The sequence below is a fragment of the Zingiber officinale genome, chromosome 3A (genome assembly GCF_018446385.1).
Source record: "Zingiber officinale cultivar Zhangliang chromosome 3A, Zo_v1.1, whole genome shotgun sequence".
Taxonomy (NCBI): domain Eukaryota; kingdom Viridiplantae; phylum Streptophyta; class Magnoliopsida; order Zingiberales; family Zingiberaceae; genus Zingiber; species Zingiber officinale.
The window spans coordinates 39,438,334-39,454,394 of record NC_055990.1 but is presented as its reverse complement, the minus strand read 5'-3'; the positions used below and the strand labels follow the sequence as shown (position 1 = coordinate 39,454,394).

The following is a 16,061-nucleotide window of genomic DNA, read 5'->3' as shown; positions in this document are numbered from 1 at the left end:
AAAATAAATAAATGGGCAATGAGACCCACAAATAATATGTTAATATTAAAATGAATATAAGAGCATGGTGTTAATATGTAGGTATTATAACACCCAAATAATATTACAAACTAACATGGATGAGTGTTATAACACCCACACATTCATAATAAAAATTTTATATAATTTTTGAAAAAAATAAATAAATTTGGATATAAAGAATAAAGATGAATAAATGGATAGTAGGATTCATATGTTAAATGAACATGTGTGTTAATAAAAAAAATGTAAATATAATAGGTGTATAACATGTATATATATGAAGAGCATCATTAAAACCTATCCAACTCGGAGCCACTAAAAAAATATAGAGAATTAAAAAAGACAATAATAAATTAGATATATATATATTTTTAGATTCGAGTATCAATACATTGTACATACTATATCACCATCCAATTTGAAACACAAAGCTTACGAATTTAAATCGTTTTTAAATCTCATCAAATGTTATTGTTTGAAAATAGCTAAAATATATTGGGGGAAAAAAATTGTGAGTGGATCCTAGAACATCATGAGAAAGATCAAGGAAAATTTTCTTCAGCCATGCCACTTGCATTACTGCGTTTGTTACATTGCAAGCAAGCTCAAATCCATGCATCGAATATGAAGCTCACCAATCTTGTTTATGATGATCTCAGTCGATCGATCGATCGATCGATGTCAATGAGTCGCCGGATCTCCTCCAGCTCCTCCTCCCTCTTCCCTCAGCACTTCGATCCTGTCGAGGGCTTCTTCCAGCTCGCACCTCTTCTCCACATCTTCCTCGCAGCAATCCAATCCGACCTGCAGCAGCTTCAGCATTTCTTCCTGCGCCGCCGCCGTCGCCTTCGCTGTCGTCTCGCCGTCGAGAACCTTGCTCGCCCACTCCTCCCGAGGAGTGGAGCTGGCCAGGCCGAGCAAGTCGGCGCCTCCCTTCTCCGTCGCCGGCGCTTTGCCCGTCAGGATTTCGAGGATCAGCATGCCCAGGTTCCAGACGTCGCTCTTCTTGCTCGTCCTCTCCTGTTTCTTGTACTCCGGGCAGTTGAACGCCGCCATGAACTGGGCGGCGTGCGCCGGGTTCGTCACCGGGATCAAGGCGAAGTCGGTCAGCAACGGCGAGAAGGACTCGTCGAGAAGGACGTTGGTGGATTTCAGGTGGCCGTGGGGAACGCTGAGCATCTGGAGCTCTTCGTAGAGGTAATTTAGCCCTTTGGCGACTCCTTTCACGATCTTCAATCGAGCGCACCAGTCGAGCTTTGATGATTCGGAGCCACGGAGAAGATCGGCCAAGCTTCTCTTGGCGGCGTAGCCGGTGACCAGTAGCTTCTCGTCTTTCCGGTAATAGTAAGCGACCAACGGCAGCAGATTGGGGTGGGACAACCTCCCCAGCCGTCTCATGTGCTCGTCGAAGTCCTCCTTCCCCACTCTGTTCATGTTCCTGAACCTCTTGACCACCATGGCCGTGCCGTCCGGCAACGAGGCCTTATACGAGGAGACGAAGTTGCTGGTGGCCAGCACCTCGGCGGAGGACTTGAGCAAGTCTTTCAGCTCGAACCGCCCCATGCCTTCCTTCACGAAGATCAGTCTTCCCTGGTCGGACTCCTTGCCGGATTTCTTGCTGGTGGTGCTTCCGGCGTCCGACTTGGTGGTTCCCTCTTCCATCGCTTCTTCCTTGGTCGGCGCGGCTTTCGATTTCATCACTGCGGGGGGAGGATTGGCATTGTTCTCGGATGGTCGGCGACGAAGGGAGAGTATGACGGCGACGATGGCTAGGAATAGAGTCAGAGCTACTACGACGTGGAGAAGGGTTTGGTTGGGTGAGGAAGATAGCGGCGGCGACGGCGGCGATGATGAACATGAAACTTGAAGAGGTTCGCCACAGAGTCCTTCGTTGCCTGAAAACAGATTGGCATCCATCTTTCTGAGGCTCGCCGGAATGCTTCCCTCCAAGTGATTGTTGGAGAAGTTCACCATCTTGAGGTCGTTGGATCGGAGCTCCGGGATCGGGCCGGTGAACCCGTTGCCGTCGAGCCCCAGCTCGAGCAATCTCGGAAGCGCGGCGACGGAGGCCGGAATCGCGCCCGTGAATTCGTTGTTCGACAGGTACAGCTTCTTCAGCCAGCCCATGTCGGCGAACGCCGAGTCGGGAAGCTCGCCGGAGAATTTGTTCCTCGACAGGTACACGGCCTTCATGCTCTTCAGCTTCCCGAACTCCGGCATCTTCCCGTCGAAGGCGTTGTTCACGATGCTGAAGGAGCGGAGGCGCGGCAGGGCGGCGAGCGGGCCGACGTCGATGATGCCGGCGAGGTCCATGTTCGCGAGCCTCAGCCCGGAGACGCTGCCGTCGTCGTCGCAGAGGACGCCGGCCCACTTGGTGGCGTTGCCGGTGCAGGGATCGGACTCCTGGTCCCAGCTCCTGAGGGCGCCCGAGTTGTCGGTGATGGTGGCCTTGAAGGCGAAGAGGACGTCGGCGTCGGGCGAAGTGAGGGATCGGCGGGCGAGGAGGAGGAGGAGGGCGACGAGGAGCGGGAGCGGCCGCCGACCATCCATGCTGCTCGGCGACCGTCCGACGAGGAGTCGGGCAGGCGAACGAGATGGGATTGATCGAGAGAGACGTAAGCCGAGAGATTTGACGAGGGGCCGGTGGAGTTTTTTGAGGGGGAGGCGTTTTTTGAGGTGGTGGTGACGCCGAAGCAGGCGGTGGATGGCCGAGAATAGGAGGGCGAGTTACGGTGGCGACGGCCGAGTTGACCGAGTCGTCGTCGCAGGTCGAGTCGTGTGGTCAAAATACGTCGCAGGTTCTTCTATGCGGTGAGCGGTTGGCAGTGATGGAAGGGCTTCCCTTCGTTTTTTGTACCTCAATTTTAATCGCGATTTGGCGATTTTTAGCCATCTCTTAAAATTAATTTTTATATCAATTAAACCTTTTTCCATAAAAGACAAAAAAAAAAATAGTACTGGAATATTTTAACTTCTCCACAAATTCTCAACGTAAAATTGTTCCATAAATGAAAATGAGTTTAGTTAGCATAATCTTCTGTAGTCAGTTCGCGGTAATAATAATTAGATAAATAAATGAGGTTAATTATTAAGATAATCACTTGAATCTTATATTTTCACTATTTTCCTAATAATTTGTAATGTTTTCATTTATCTATCCTTTCTTCACCTCTAGTGATGATTTTCATTTACCTCGGCTTTGACACATAAGGGAAGTATTTACTTCGACTTTATCACATAAGGGAGACATTTACCTCGGCTTTATCGAGATTCGAACCCCAGACCTCATGATGACAACATCTCATGCGCTAGCTACTAGACCCATCCGAGGGGACATGTTTCGGATGAATTATGATACATATAATATATAAGAGACTATTATTTTAAAGATCAGCCGATAAGTACATATAAATCATACTTCGAATTTATTGATAGATGAATTATGATACGATGATAAAGATGAGCTCACTGAGTGTAGGTTAAAGATGGAAATAGCAGTCGATGTGAAGGTGAAAGTCAAGGAAGTCAATATCAAAAGACCAACAGACTCACCAAAATATGTTGATCGGAGCTCTACTGCAATAGCCGATCGGGCGAAAAGCTTTCGACTGGCAAAGGGTTGATCCAAGATGAGATGCTGGTCACGAATCAGAGGACGATTTGAGATGACCGTAGTATTGATCCGGTCGAGCGATAACAAACTACTATCCCTAGCCATTCCATGGAAGAACAACAGAGGCCGACCTATCGGCGGAGTCCCAGCCAATCGGTCATCCTGCTCGACCGAACGGCAGGATCATTGTCGTATCTCTCAATATTATTTTGGGAAATAGTGCCGCTGACACGCGGCATAGTCAACAGGCTGATCATTCGAAGGAAGTTTCTACTATCTTGTCAGGAATATGCATGCCCTATTAAGGTATGCTGTCAGAGGCACTTCCCTAACAGCCCTTTCATAGGACAAATTGGAGAATATGCACGTGATAAATTGGAGAATATGCCCACAATCAATTGGAGAATGTGCCCATGCCTCCAGGAGCGTGCACGTCGCCCACCAGGACACTATATAAAGGGAGGTCCACACATTGACGGATGTATACGTTATTTACTATTCACGCCTGTATCTACTGTTGCTTTATTTTTTCCTCTTTCTGGTGACTGACTTGAGCATCGGAGGGTCAATGCCGAGGACCCCTTCCCTGACTCGGCACTAACGTTTCTTATGCTACAGAGCGTAGCAGAGTCTACATCTAGTCAATGCAACAGCCACATCCCCAGCTTGCCATCTCCATGATTTTTGAACAGGATTATATTGAGACTGTCTGTGGGAACTAAGCCTGCATTCGAAACGCGAAGATGGAGAAAGCTGGACGACTCACCACAGTGACTTTGACAAAGGAGGAGCTGGATATGCTGATACAAGCTTGAGTGGCAAAGATGGTGGAGCAACAACAACATGCGCTGGCCGAGCGCCAGATGCAGGAGCCCGCGACCTTAGTAACGGGTCATCAAGCCAAATATGGAGACTGAGCAGAGCATGCACTCGTTCGAGGAAATAGGAAGAAGTCGACTGGCACATACGGAGACGCACCTAATGCGCCGATCCCTTTCTATCGGGCATTGTTCCACACTTTTTCAGAGGAGATGGGCCAAGCGGAGAAGGAATGAGGATCCTCCTCGGACGACATGCCTGTTCGGGATGCACATAAAGGGAAATCACCAAGGAGTGATGATTCACCCGAGCGGATAAATCAACAATTCTCTCAGGGGATCTTGGACGACCCTCTACCGAAACACTACACCCCACTTACGATCGGGGAGTACAATGGAATGATCGATTCGGACGACCACTTGTCCTAGTTTGATTACGCGACCACACTTCATTAGTACACTGACGGGGTGAAGTGTCGGGTCTTCCTCACTACCCTCTCTGAATCGGTACAATGCTAGTTCAGGAGATTGCTGAATGGATCAATTCATAACTTTAAAGACTTTCAAGCGACATTCTTGCACCACTTCTCCGGTAGCCGCTGCTACCAGAAGATGAGCGCTACCCTATTTTCCTTTAAGTAAGGGCCCAAGGAGGCCTTGAGGGCCTACATTAAGCACTTCAACCAGGTAACTATGGATATTTCATCGATCTCCTCGGAAATATTGATGAACGCCTTCGCCTAAGGGCTCACTGAAGGGGAGTTCTTCCGTTCACTCATCAAGAAGCCGCTGAAGGACTTTGACCACCTGCTCAGGAGGGCCAAGGAGTACATAAATGTGGAAGAGGTCCAAATGACGAGAATAAAGGAGGCGCCTATCGAGCTCACATCAGTGCCCGAGCGACAACCACCAAGTTGGAAGAGGTCCAACTTTCCCAAAGGTGGCGAAGGGAAAGTTATGGACGCTAATGTTTTGCTCGTTTCATCAGTCAATAATACACAACATGCGCAATTGCTACAATCTGATGCCAATTGCTAGCCGACCGGCTCCTTGAAGATATCGACGCTAGTCACTATCACTCGATTGACATCAGAGGCGACGATCAGCGGTGCGGGGAGATGACGATAGAGCGGCGTCAGCATCAGCCTCAAAGGAGAAATAACACAAGTCCCGCCCGAGCTTCTGCAAAGCGGACTAGGACCTCGGCTCGGGAGGAGGAGAACCAAAACAACGCCGCTCAGGGAGAGATTGAAATGATCGTTGGAGGGTTGACCGACTGTGATTCCAATCGAGTGAGGAAGTTGCATGCCGGGCGCCTAGAAATACATATTGTTGGATGCAGCAAGGAGAAGGCCGAGGGACCTGAGATCAGTTTCGACCCCTGAGACCTGGAGGGAGTGGAGATCTCTCATGGCGATGCATTGATTATCCGAGCGGTAATAGCTAATTATACTATTCACCAAACCTTTGTTGATACAGAAAGCTCGATGAATATTATATTCAAGAAAGCGTTCGACCAGCTACAAATTGACCGAAACGAATTGCAGCCAATGACGACCCCACTCTATGTGTTCACAGGCAATGAAGTATTACTGATCGGTTAGGCTCGGTTGGTCATATCGTTCGAAGAGGAACCGCTCAAGAGGACAAGGACCACAAACTTCATTGTGGTGGACGCGTCGTCCGCCTACAATGTTATATTAGGCCAACCGACCCTTAACGAGTTTCGAGAAGTGGTGTCCACTTTCTGCCAGAAGATCAAGTTTTCGATGGACAACAAAGTGGGTGAAATTAAAGGCGATCAGCTGGCCACTCGGCGATGCTATGTCGAGATAGTCAAGTCTGAAGCAAGAGCCGCGAGGAAGATCCCACGCATGGAAGTAAACACCATCAGGGAACAGCCTCCCGCACCAGCCTATGAGGAAAAGGAGGAAATCCAGATCCATCCTTGTTGGTCGGAAGCCACCACCTTCATCAACGCCGACTTGACAGAGGAGAAAAGGCAGAGCTGGTTTCCTGACTCAGGCAAAATCACGATGTGTTCGCTTGGTCGACCCATGAGCTCCCGGGCATCTCGCCAAGTGTAGCTCATCATGAGCTTCACGTCCGACCAGACGCTCGGCCAGTGAAACAGCGGAAGAGGGGTTTCAATGTGGAGCAGAATCAGATCATCCGAGCGGAGATAGAAAAACTACTAGAAGCCGGGCACATCCGCAAGGTTCAGTTTCCGAGCCGACTCGCCAATTTCGTGCTGGCTTCCAAGTCAAGAAATAAATGGTGAGTCTGTATTGACTTTCGTGATCTGAACAAGGCTTGATTGAAGAACTTCTATCCCCTACCCAGGATAGACCAGATGGTGGACTCCACGGCAGGTTGTGAGCTGATATGCATGATCGATGCATACCAAGGCTACCATCAAGTGTCGCTCGCTCGAGAGAATCAAGAGAAGGTCAACTTCATCACGACCGACGGGACGTACTGTTATAACGTCATACCGTTCGGATTGAAGAATGCCGGCGCCACCTACCGGAGACTGATGAACAAGGTATTCCGAAGGCAGATCAGTCGTAACATGGAGGTATATGTAGATGATATACTAATAAAATCTCTTCGAGCTATTGACCTTTCTGCAGACATCGAAGAAATTTACCGAACTTTGAGGGCATATAGAATAAAGCTGAATCTGAACAAGTGCCTGCTCGGAGCAAAGAGTGTTCGCTTCCTTGGATACATCATCACCAAACGGGGAATTAAGGCAAATCCAAGCAAGGTGAAGACACTACAAGACATGCCCCCACCCCGCAACTTGAAGGAGGTCCAACAACTGACCGAACAGATTACTGCACTATCAAGATTCATCTTCAAATATGTTAGTATTAGCCTTAGTACCAATTATGAGATGATTGTAAAGGGCTCATTTTGTATCATATATCATTATTAATAAAAGGTAAAGTTGGTTATTATATTTATTTCAGTTCAGTGCCAATTGAATAAATATAATAATGTCCTTGGGTAGTAGGTTCTTATTTACAGTATATCAATTGGTTGAATTGATAGTGAGATATTGTAGATAACACTGTTAGGATCCTTCGTACTCGGCTAGAGAGGGGGGGTGTGAATAGCCGCCCCAAATCGATCGCGTTTCTTCCTACAATTCGTTAGCGCAGCGGAAAAACAAACAAGGAAACGAAAACAAGAAGATCAAACCTCAACACGTCGATGTAACGAGGTTCGGAGATGATACTCCTACTCCTCGGCGTGTCCGTAAGGTGGACGAAGCCTCTCAATCCGTCGGTGGATGAGTCCCCGGAGAACCGGCTAATAATATACTCCTTGTGGGTGGAGAAACCTCACCACAATCTTTTGCAACAGCAAACAAAGGAGTACAACAATAGAGACAACAAACAAGAACAATAGAAATTGTAAAACACTTGCTTGCCTCTTGTTGTCGATGGAACCTTGATGAAGCAGCAGCTTCTCAGATCCAGCAGCTAGAACACCAGCAGGAAACTCACGCAAAGCAAGAGCACACCAGCAGCTCAGTAGTCGAAGAGTAGAAGCTCAAGAAGAAAGGAAGTCGCCATCGCCAGAAGCCCTCGGCCCCTTTATACTGCGAAGGAGAAGCAATGAAGAAACTAGCCGTTGCGTCGCAAGCGGTTAGAACTCGATCGGTCTACGGACCGATCAGACTCTTGATCGGTCCCCCCGATCAGTCGATCTGCCTCATGCGTACTACGATCGATGCGTGGACCGATCGGAACCGGATCGGTCCACGGACCGATCCACTCTGGCCGTGCTTCCGCGACATCGTCTCTGATCGGTCCCCGCACCGATCGGGACATAACTCGATCGATGCCCGTGGACCGATCACCGCCTCTTTTCGCCTCTGTTAAGCTGGCGATCGGTCACGGGCCGATCGATCAAGAACCGACAGAGCTTGACCGATATCGATCGGTCATCGACCGATCGAGAAAACAGGTATCCTGGATCGGTCCGGTGACCGATCCAGGGATTTTGCCCAAACCAAGTCCCAAGACTTCCAAACCAATATCCGGTCAACCTTGACCTATTGGTACTTCATCCCTAGCATCTGGTCACTCCCTTGACCTGCTAGAACTCCCTGCCAAGTATCCGGTCAATCCCTTTGACCTACTTGGACTTTCCAACACCAGAAGTCCGATCATCCCTGATCCATCTGGATTTTCCCTTGCCTGGCTTCACTCACCAGGACGTTCACCGCCTCACCGGATTTCCACATGCCTAACATCCAGCTAGGACTTTCTCACTGCCTCACATCACAGGGACTTTCCCACCGCCCGGCTTCACTCACCAGGACTTTCCACACTGCCTAACATCCCAGTTAGGACTTTCCCATTCACCTAGCTTCACTCACTAGGATTTTCACCTGGCTTCACTCACCAGGATTTTCCCGAATGCCTGGCTTCACTCACCAGGACTTTCACCTTCACCTAGCTTCACTCACTAGGATTTTCACCTGGATTCACTCACCAGGATTTCCCGACTGCCTGGCTTCACTCACCAGGACTTTTCCCCGTGCCAAACTCCCTGTTTGGACTTTCCCCGTGCCAAGTCTCCATACTTGGACTTTTCACGTGCCAAGCTCCCTGCTTGGACTTTTCCAGTGCCAAGTCTCCATACTTGGACTTTTCTAGTGCCAAGCTCCCTGCTTGGACTTTTCCAGTGCCAAGCTCCCTGCTTGGACTTTTCCGTGCCAAGTCTTCATACTTGGACTTTTCCCGAATCAGGTCAACCAGGTCAACCTTGACCTACGGTTGCACCAATAATCTCCCAAACATCTATTCTTGTCCCACATCAAGAATAGAACTCTCTCACAAGTGTCAAACATCAACATGCAACACAACTAGGTCAACCTTGACCTAAGGTTGCACCGACAATCTTCCCAAGTCAAACATCAAAATACAACTCGAGTCACGTCAACTCGAGTCGGGTCAACCAGGTCAACCTTGACCTAAGGTTGCACCAACAATCTCCCCCTTTTTGATGTTTGACAAAACCATAATCAAGTTAGGTTAACCCGATAACCTAACTTAGGTTTTCAATCATCTTTCAATGTCCAATGTTCTTTCCTTGAACATTCTCTGGACATTCTCCCCTTAGGTTAACCCGATAACCTAACTTGGGTTCTCCATAACTCCCCTTTTCAACCATCATCAAAAGTCCAATGTTCTTTCCTTGAACATTCTCTGGACATTCTCCCCTTAGGTTAACCCGATAACCTAACTTGGGTTCTCCAATAATTCTCCAATGAACACTCTCCCCTTTTTGACACACATCAAAAAGAAAAAGGAGAGTATCAAGGTCAAGAATTTCTTCCTAATGAAAGTCTCATACCTTTCATTGAAACTCTTAATTTCCCCCTTGATACTAAACTCAACAATCAATTTAGTGATAATCCCATATCACTAATCCTCAAAAGTCTTAAGGAGTACAAACTCCCCCTAAAAGTCAACTCCTCTTGACAATTAGGTAAAACTCCCCCTAAAGGTCAACTCCCCCTTGACCATTGCACCAACAATGTCTGTGTGAGTTCCAAACCTTTAGAAATTCATAAAACCCAACTTCTAGCTGAACTTTCAGACAACAGACTGAAATCAGGCAAGTTAGCACGCCCTGATCGGTCACCGGACCGATCAGGACTCCTCTGGATCGGTCCAGTGACCGATCCACAACTGCTTGGACCGATCAGACTCCCTTCTGATCGGTCCACAACCTCTGATTTCTGTTTCTGAATTTCCTTCCGAAATTCAGAAACCTCTAGAAAATCACAGAAAATTCGAAAAATTGTGAAATTTTGAGAATACATTCCTCATAACATATACTATCATGGAAAAATAGTTTTAGATGAAAATAACTTCCATTTTCAAATCTTGATACAAAATTCAAAAACTTTGAAATAGTTCAAAGTTAAGTCAACTTTGTATCACAATATTCAATGATGAATGCTATCACTAGGAAAGCTTCATCAAGGTTTTCAAAACAATTTTGAAATGATTTCAAACCCTTTAATTTGGGACCACAATCTTAGGGCTATATGCACATGACTTGTACACAAGCTTTCCCTATGATCCCAATTTTCTTGAATTAGGCTCATCTAGGTACAAGAACTATGCACCTTGATCCTAACTCATGATCCTAATATCTCACACACATTTAAAGTGTATCAACACACATCCAAGTCAATTTTGATGTGAGATATGGGTTTAGGTATCTTAGACTAAGGTCTCATGCATTTTCTAAACACAAATTTGATCTCAATATCAAAGTGTGTTTTTCATCCTTAAATCAATTCAATTGATTACTAATGCAAGAGATGATGACATGGCATAAAATGGTATCATCAATGAAAACATGTGCCAATGTCATGATGTCATGGCATAAAGTTTGAAACGAAACTAACACATGACATATAGATAACCTAAGCATTATCATGACATTTCAAATGATAATAAAATAAATATGATGTCATGGCATGGCATATGGCAACCAATCATGGCAAGTTAGCACAAATAAAATACCTAAATCCCTATCTAAATATCCTTAGCCTTAGCTAACTTAAAATCTAACCCTAGATTGCCCATATATCCCTAAGAGAAAACCAAAATCCCAATTATGGTATTTCTCTAGGTTTTCCTCAAATTGTGCCACTTAAGATTAAAAATGATATTTCCACCATTAGGCGCATTTAGCTCTTCAAAGGAGTAAATGATAATTCCATTTCATTTTCAAAAGTTCTCAAAACCTTGAAAATGCTCCTTGAGTGTCAATTTCCTCAAAGTTGGGTTAACTACCCTTCTTATTGGAGTTGACACTCTCTAACCCATTTATGGGGTAGAGAAGATGCTCTAGGAACCCAATACCTATTTGAGCTCATTGGGTTCACTAAATATTCACTAGGGATAACTTCCCTAGCAACCCTCCTAATGACCCTCTTAGGCTTTAAAGCCTTGGTCATTTGGTTCTCATCAAGGTCAACTATAGGGGTGACTCCCCTTGTGACCTTGGTAATGGTCTTCCTAGCCCTAGGTTTTGTTCCATAATCGAATGGAACATTATGATAAGTGAGCTTGACCATTTGGGACTTAGGTTTGTGACCCAAACCTTTCTTGTCCTTGGACTTGGGTTTTTGACTCTTAAACCCTAGAGATGACTTCTCCATGTTCTTAAGAGTCTTTTCCAAAGTATCAAGTCTTGACTTCAAGACTTGATTCTCCTTCTCTAATACCTCAATTTTTGATTTATCACTCTTCCTTGAGGTATTCCTAGGCATATGTCTAGTTGATTTAGGATTCCTACCTAGGTTATCCTTAGCCTTAGATGGGTTGATCCTAGGGTTAGCCTTTCTAGAATTATCCTTATCTAGATTCATATGTTTAGCTCCTAAGCACATGTATTGATTCCTAAGGTTATCATGCTTGTTATTATCGACAAGTGCAATAAAATTCCTAGCATGCATTTTATTAGAATTGCAAAAATGAACCTTAGAGGTTACCTTAGGGTTTGCCTTAGCTCCCCCTTTACATGTGTTTGGCCTCTTGTCCTTGTGAGGTTGCCTCCCCCTTGGACATTGACTCCTATAGTGTCCCCTTTGCTTGCATTGGAAGCACACGATGTGCTCCTTGCCCTTGCGTTTCGGGACTCCGGCTTCCTTGACCTTTGGCGCCGGTGGAGTCTTTCTTACCCTCTTTGGACACTTACTCTTGTAATGTCCATGTTCCCTACACTCAAAGCACATAATGTGTAATTTAATTGAGCTTAAATTGCTTGAGTTACCTAGGGTCGAGGGTGGATGCGAGCTCTCTTCTTCATCCCTTTCGGAGGTAGAAGCTTCTTCTTCTTGCTCCGAACTTGAAGAAGAACTCTCCTCCTCTTCGTCCTTAGATGTTGAGTAACCCTCAACTTCTAATTCCTCTCCTCCATGATGTGAGCTACTTGACTCACTATGCTCCTCTTCATGGCTTGAAGTGGAGCTCTCCTCATGGTACTTGGCCAAGTTATCCCACAACTCCTTGGCATTGTTGTATTTACCTATCTTACACAAAATATTAGTAGGTAATGAAAATTCAATTGTTTTCGTTACCTCTTCGTTGATTTCGGATTTGTGAATTTGTTCTCCGGTCCACTCCTTCTTCTCAAAAGGTTTTCCTTCCCTATCCACCGGAGGAGAAAAGCCTTCTTGTACACAAAACCAATTCATTATGTTAGTCATAAGAAAGTACTTCATCCTTACCTTCCAATACGCGAAGTCGCCGCATTCGTAGAAGGGTGGAATGGTGACGTCTTCTCCATAGAGATCCATTCTCTAGCTTTGCTCCCACGGGTGTTGATCCGATGAAGAGCGACCTCGCTCTGATACCACTTGTTAGGATCCTTCGTACTCGGCTAGAGAGGGGGGGTGTGAATAGCCGCCCCAAATCGATCGCATTTCTTCCTACAATTCGTTAGCGCAGCGGAAAAACAAACAAGGAAACGAAAACAAGAAGATCAAACCTCAACACGTCGATGTAACGAGGTTCGGAGATGATACTCCTACTCCTCGGCGTGTCCGTAAGGTGGACGAAGCCTCTCAATCCGTCGGTGGATGAGTCCCCGGAGAACCGGCTAATAATATACTCCTTGTGGGTGGAGAAACCTCACCACAATCTTTTGCAACAGCAAACAAAGGAGTACAACAATAGAGACAACAAACAAGAACAATAGAAATTGTAAAACACTTGCTTGCCTCTTGTTGTCGACTGGAACCTTGATGAAGCAGCAGCTTCTCAGATCCAGCAGCTAGAACACCAGCAGGAAACTCACGCAGAGCTTCAGCAGCGATGAGAGCTCAGCAAAGCTCAAGAGCACACCAGCAGCTCAGTAGTCGAAGAGTAGAAGCTCAAGAAGAAAGGAAGTCATCGCCCTGTAGAAGCCCTCAGCCCCTTTATACCTGCGAAGGAGAAACAGCGAAGAAACTAGCCGTTGCGTCGCAACGGCTAGAACTCTGATCGGTCTACGGACCGATCAGGACTGTCGATCGGTCCCCGACCGATCGGTCGATCTACGAGCTCATGCGTACTCGATCGATGCGTGAACCGATCGACGATACCTGGATCGGTCCACGCACCGATCCTAACTCCGGCCGTGCTTCGCGACATCGTCTCGATCGGTCCCCATCGATCGGGATCTTTGATCGATGCGTGGACCGATCACCGCTCTTTTCGCCTCTGTTCGATCGGCCACCGATCGACAAGAATCAACAGAGCTTCGATATCGATCGGTCATCAAACCGATCGAGAAAACAGAGTATCCGATCGGTCGGTGACCGATCCAGGGATTTTGCCCAAACCAAGTCCCAAGACTTCCAAACCAATATCCGGTCAACCTTGACCTATTGGTATTTCATCCCTAGCATCTGGTCACTCCCTTGACTGCTAGAACTCCACGCCAAGTATCCGGTCAATCCTTTGACCTACTTGGACTTTCCAACACCAGTCCGATCATCCCCGATCCATCTGGATTTTTCCTTGGCTTCACTCACGGGACTTTCACCGGCTTCACTCACCGATTTCCACACCGCCTAACATCCAGTTAGGACTTTCTCCTTTGGCTTCACTCACTGGGACTTTCCCACCTGGCTTCACTCACCAGGACTTTCCACACCGCCTAACATCCAGTTAGGACTTTCCCATTCACCTAGCTTCACTCACTAGGATTTTCACCGCCTAGCTTCACTTTCCCAATGCTGCTTCACTCACCGGACTTTCACCTTCACCTAGCTTCACTCACTAGGATTTTCACCGGATTCACTCACCAGCATTGCCCGGCTTCACTCACGGGACTTTTCCCGTGCCAAACTCCCTGTTTGGACTTTCCCGTGCCAAGTCTCCATACTTGGACTTTTCACGTGCCAAGCTCCTGCTTGGACTTTTCACCAAGTCTCCATACTTGACTTTTCCGCCAAGCTCCCTGCTTGGACTTTTCCAGTGCCAAGCTCCCTGCTTGGACTTTTCCGTGCCAAGTCTTCATACTTGGACTTTTCCCGAATCAGGTCAACCAGGTCAACCTTGACCTACGGTTGCACCAATAATCTCCCAAACATCTATTCTTGTCCCACATCAAGAATAGAACTCTCTCACGAGTGTCAAACATCAACATGCAACACAACTAGGTCAACCTTGACCTAAGGTTGCACCGACAATCTTCCCAAGTCAAACATCAAAATACAACTCGAGTCACGTCAACTCGAGTCGGGTCAACCAGGTCAACCTTGACCTAGGGTTGCACCAACAAACACTACTCTTAACTGTTCCTAGTCGAACATTAATATACAAGGACAATATTAATGCGTTGAGACTAGCATGCAGGTTAACAGATGACTTGATCTCACAAGTCATGGATATGAGATATCAAGTTGACACATGGTAATATATTAGATAATATATACTGAATGACCCGCCATGAGAATGTTTCATGTATTGTTATATGAGTGTCATAAACATTCTTATGTGACTATTGGTATGAATAGTCTTTAGACCTGAAGTCGCTACGATTCCCTACATAAGGAGTTGTGTACTTTGGTATCGACAAACGTCACCTGTAACAAGGTGGATAATAAAGTCGATCACTGGGTATGTAATGAATTATGCGGAGGGATGTGAGTGGTATAGATGGGATCTATCCTTTTCATATGACGGAAGCAATATCTGTGGGCTCCTTGATTAGTAGGACACAAGAAAGCATGACCATGCACAAATAAGTCAATATGAGATATTGAGCTTATTTGATTGAGTGTGTCTACTTAGAGATCAAGAAACACAAAGGTTGATAAAAGGATGACACGGTCTATGCCTCATTGATCAACCTAGATATCAAGGGTAGAGGGATAAAGTCATACAAGATAATAGACACAGACAGGTTAGGTCGGATCTTGACATTCTCGTCACTTGGGTAGCAATGATGTCTTGCTAGATGTCACTCATTGCTTATATATCTAAATGTTGATTTGGGTAGATTGCCAACATTACGAGAACCTATTGGGTCACACACAAAGAACAAGTAGATTTGGAGATGGGTTCATATGATGAATCATTGGATTAAGTCTAATCCCAATTAGACTTATTGAGTTGGACTCAATTGAATCTAATTGTTGGATTAATCCCAATTCAAATTAGACTCAAGGAGTCAATTTGAATTAATGAAATAGTGATTCATTGAATTTGAATTGCATGAGGATTAATTGAGTAAGACTCGATTGAATTAGACTTGAGTTAGGTTTAAGTGAATTAGACTTGAGTTAGACTCAAGTGAGGAGACTTGAGTTAGACTCAAGTGAGATTTAATGAAGATAATTATTGAATTTCGAAATTCACTTATTTATTTCATTCAATTTTCGAAATTGAATTTGAAATGAAGAGTTACACTCATTTGAAATGAGGAGTTACAAGTTTGGTCCTTAATGGAGTGTAAATGATCATTAAGACTATTAATGCTAATTAAGTATTTTCATTGGATGAAAATACTTAAGTTTTTTGCTCTTCATTTTTGGGAGGAATTCTCTTCATTCTCCTTGCTCCTCTCCTCTTGGCCGAAAT

At 45.8% G+C, this 16,061-nt stretch overlaps 1 protein-coding gene across 1 annotated transcript; it reads right to left on the bottom strand.

Annotated features, from left to right (window-relative positions):
• Positions 1-592: 592 nt before the first annotated feature.
• LOC122050365 (pollen receptor-like kinase 5) lies at positions 593-2,571 on the bottom strand. The gene has a single exon (XM_042611271.1). The coding sequence runs from the start codon at positions 2,569-2,571 to the stop codon at positions 703-705; it is 1,869 nt and encodes a 622-aa protein (XP_042467205.1). The 3' UTR covers positions 593-702.
• Between the last annotated feature and the right edge of the window lie 13,490 nt (positions 2,572-16,061).

Excerpts from the sequence above, each read along its gene's own strand:
- LOC122050365 (XM_042611271.1), bottom strand. The coding sequence starts at position 2,571 with ATGGATGGTCGGCGGCCGCTCCCGCTCCTCGTCGCCCTCCTCCTCCTC.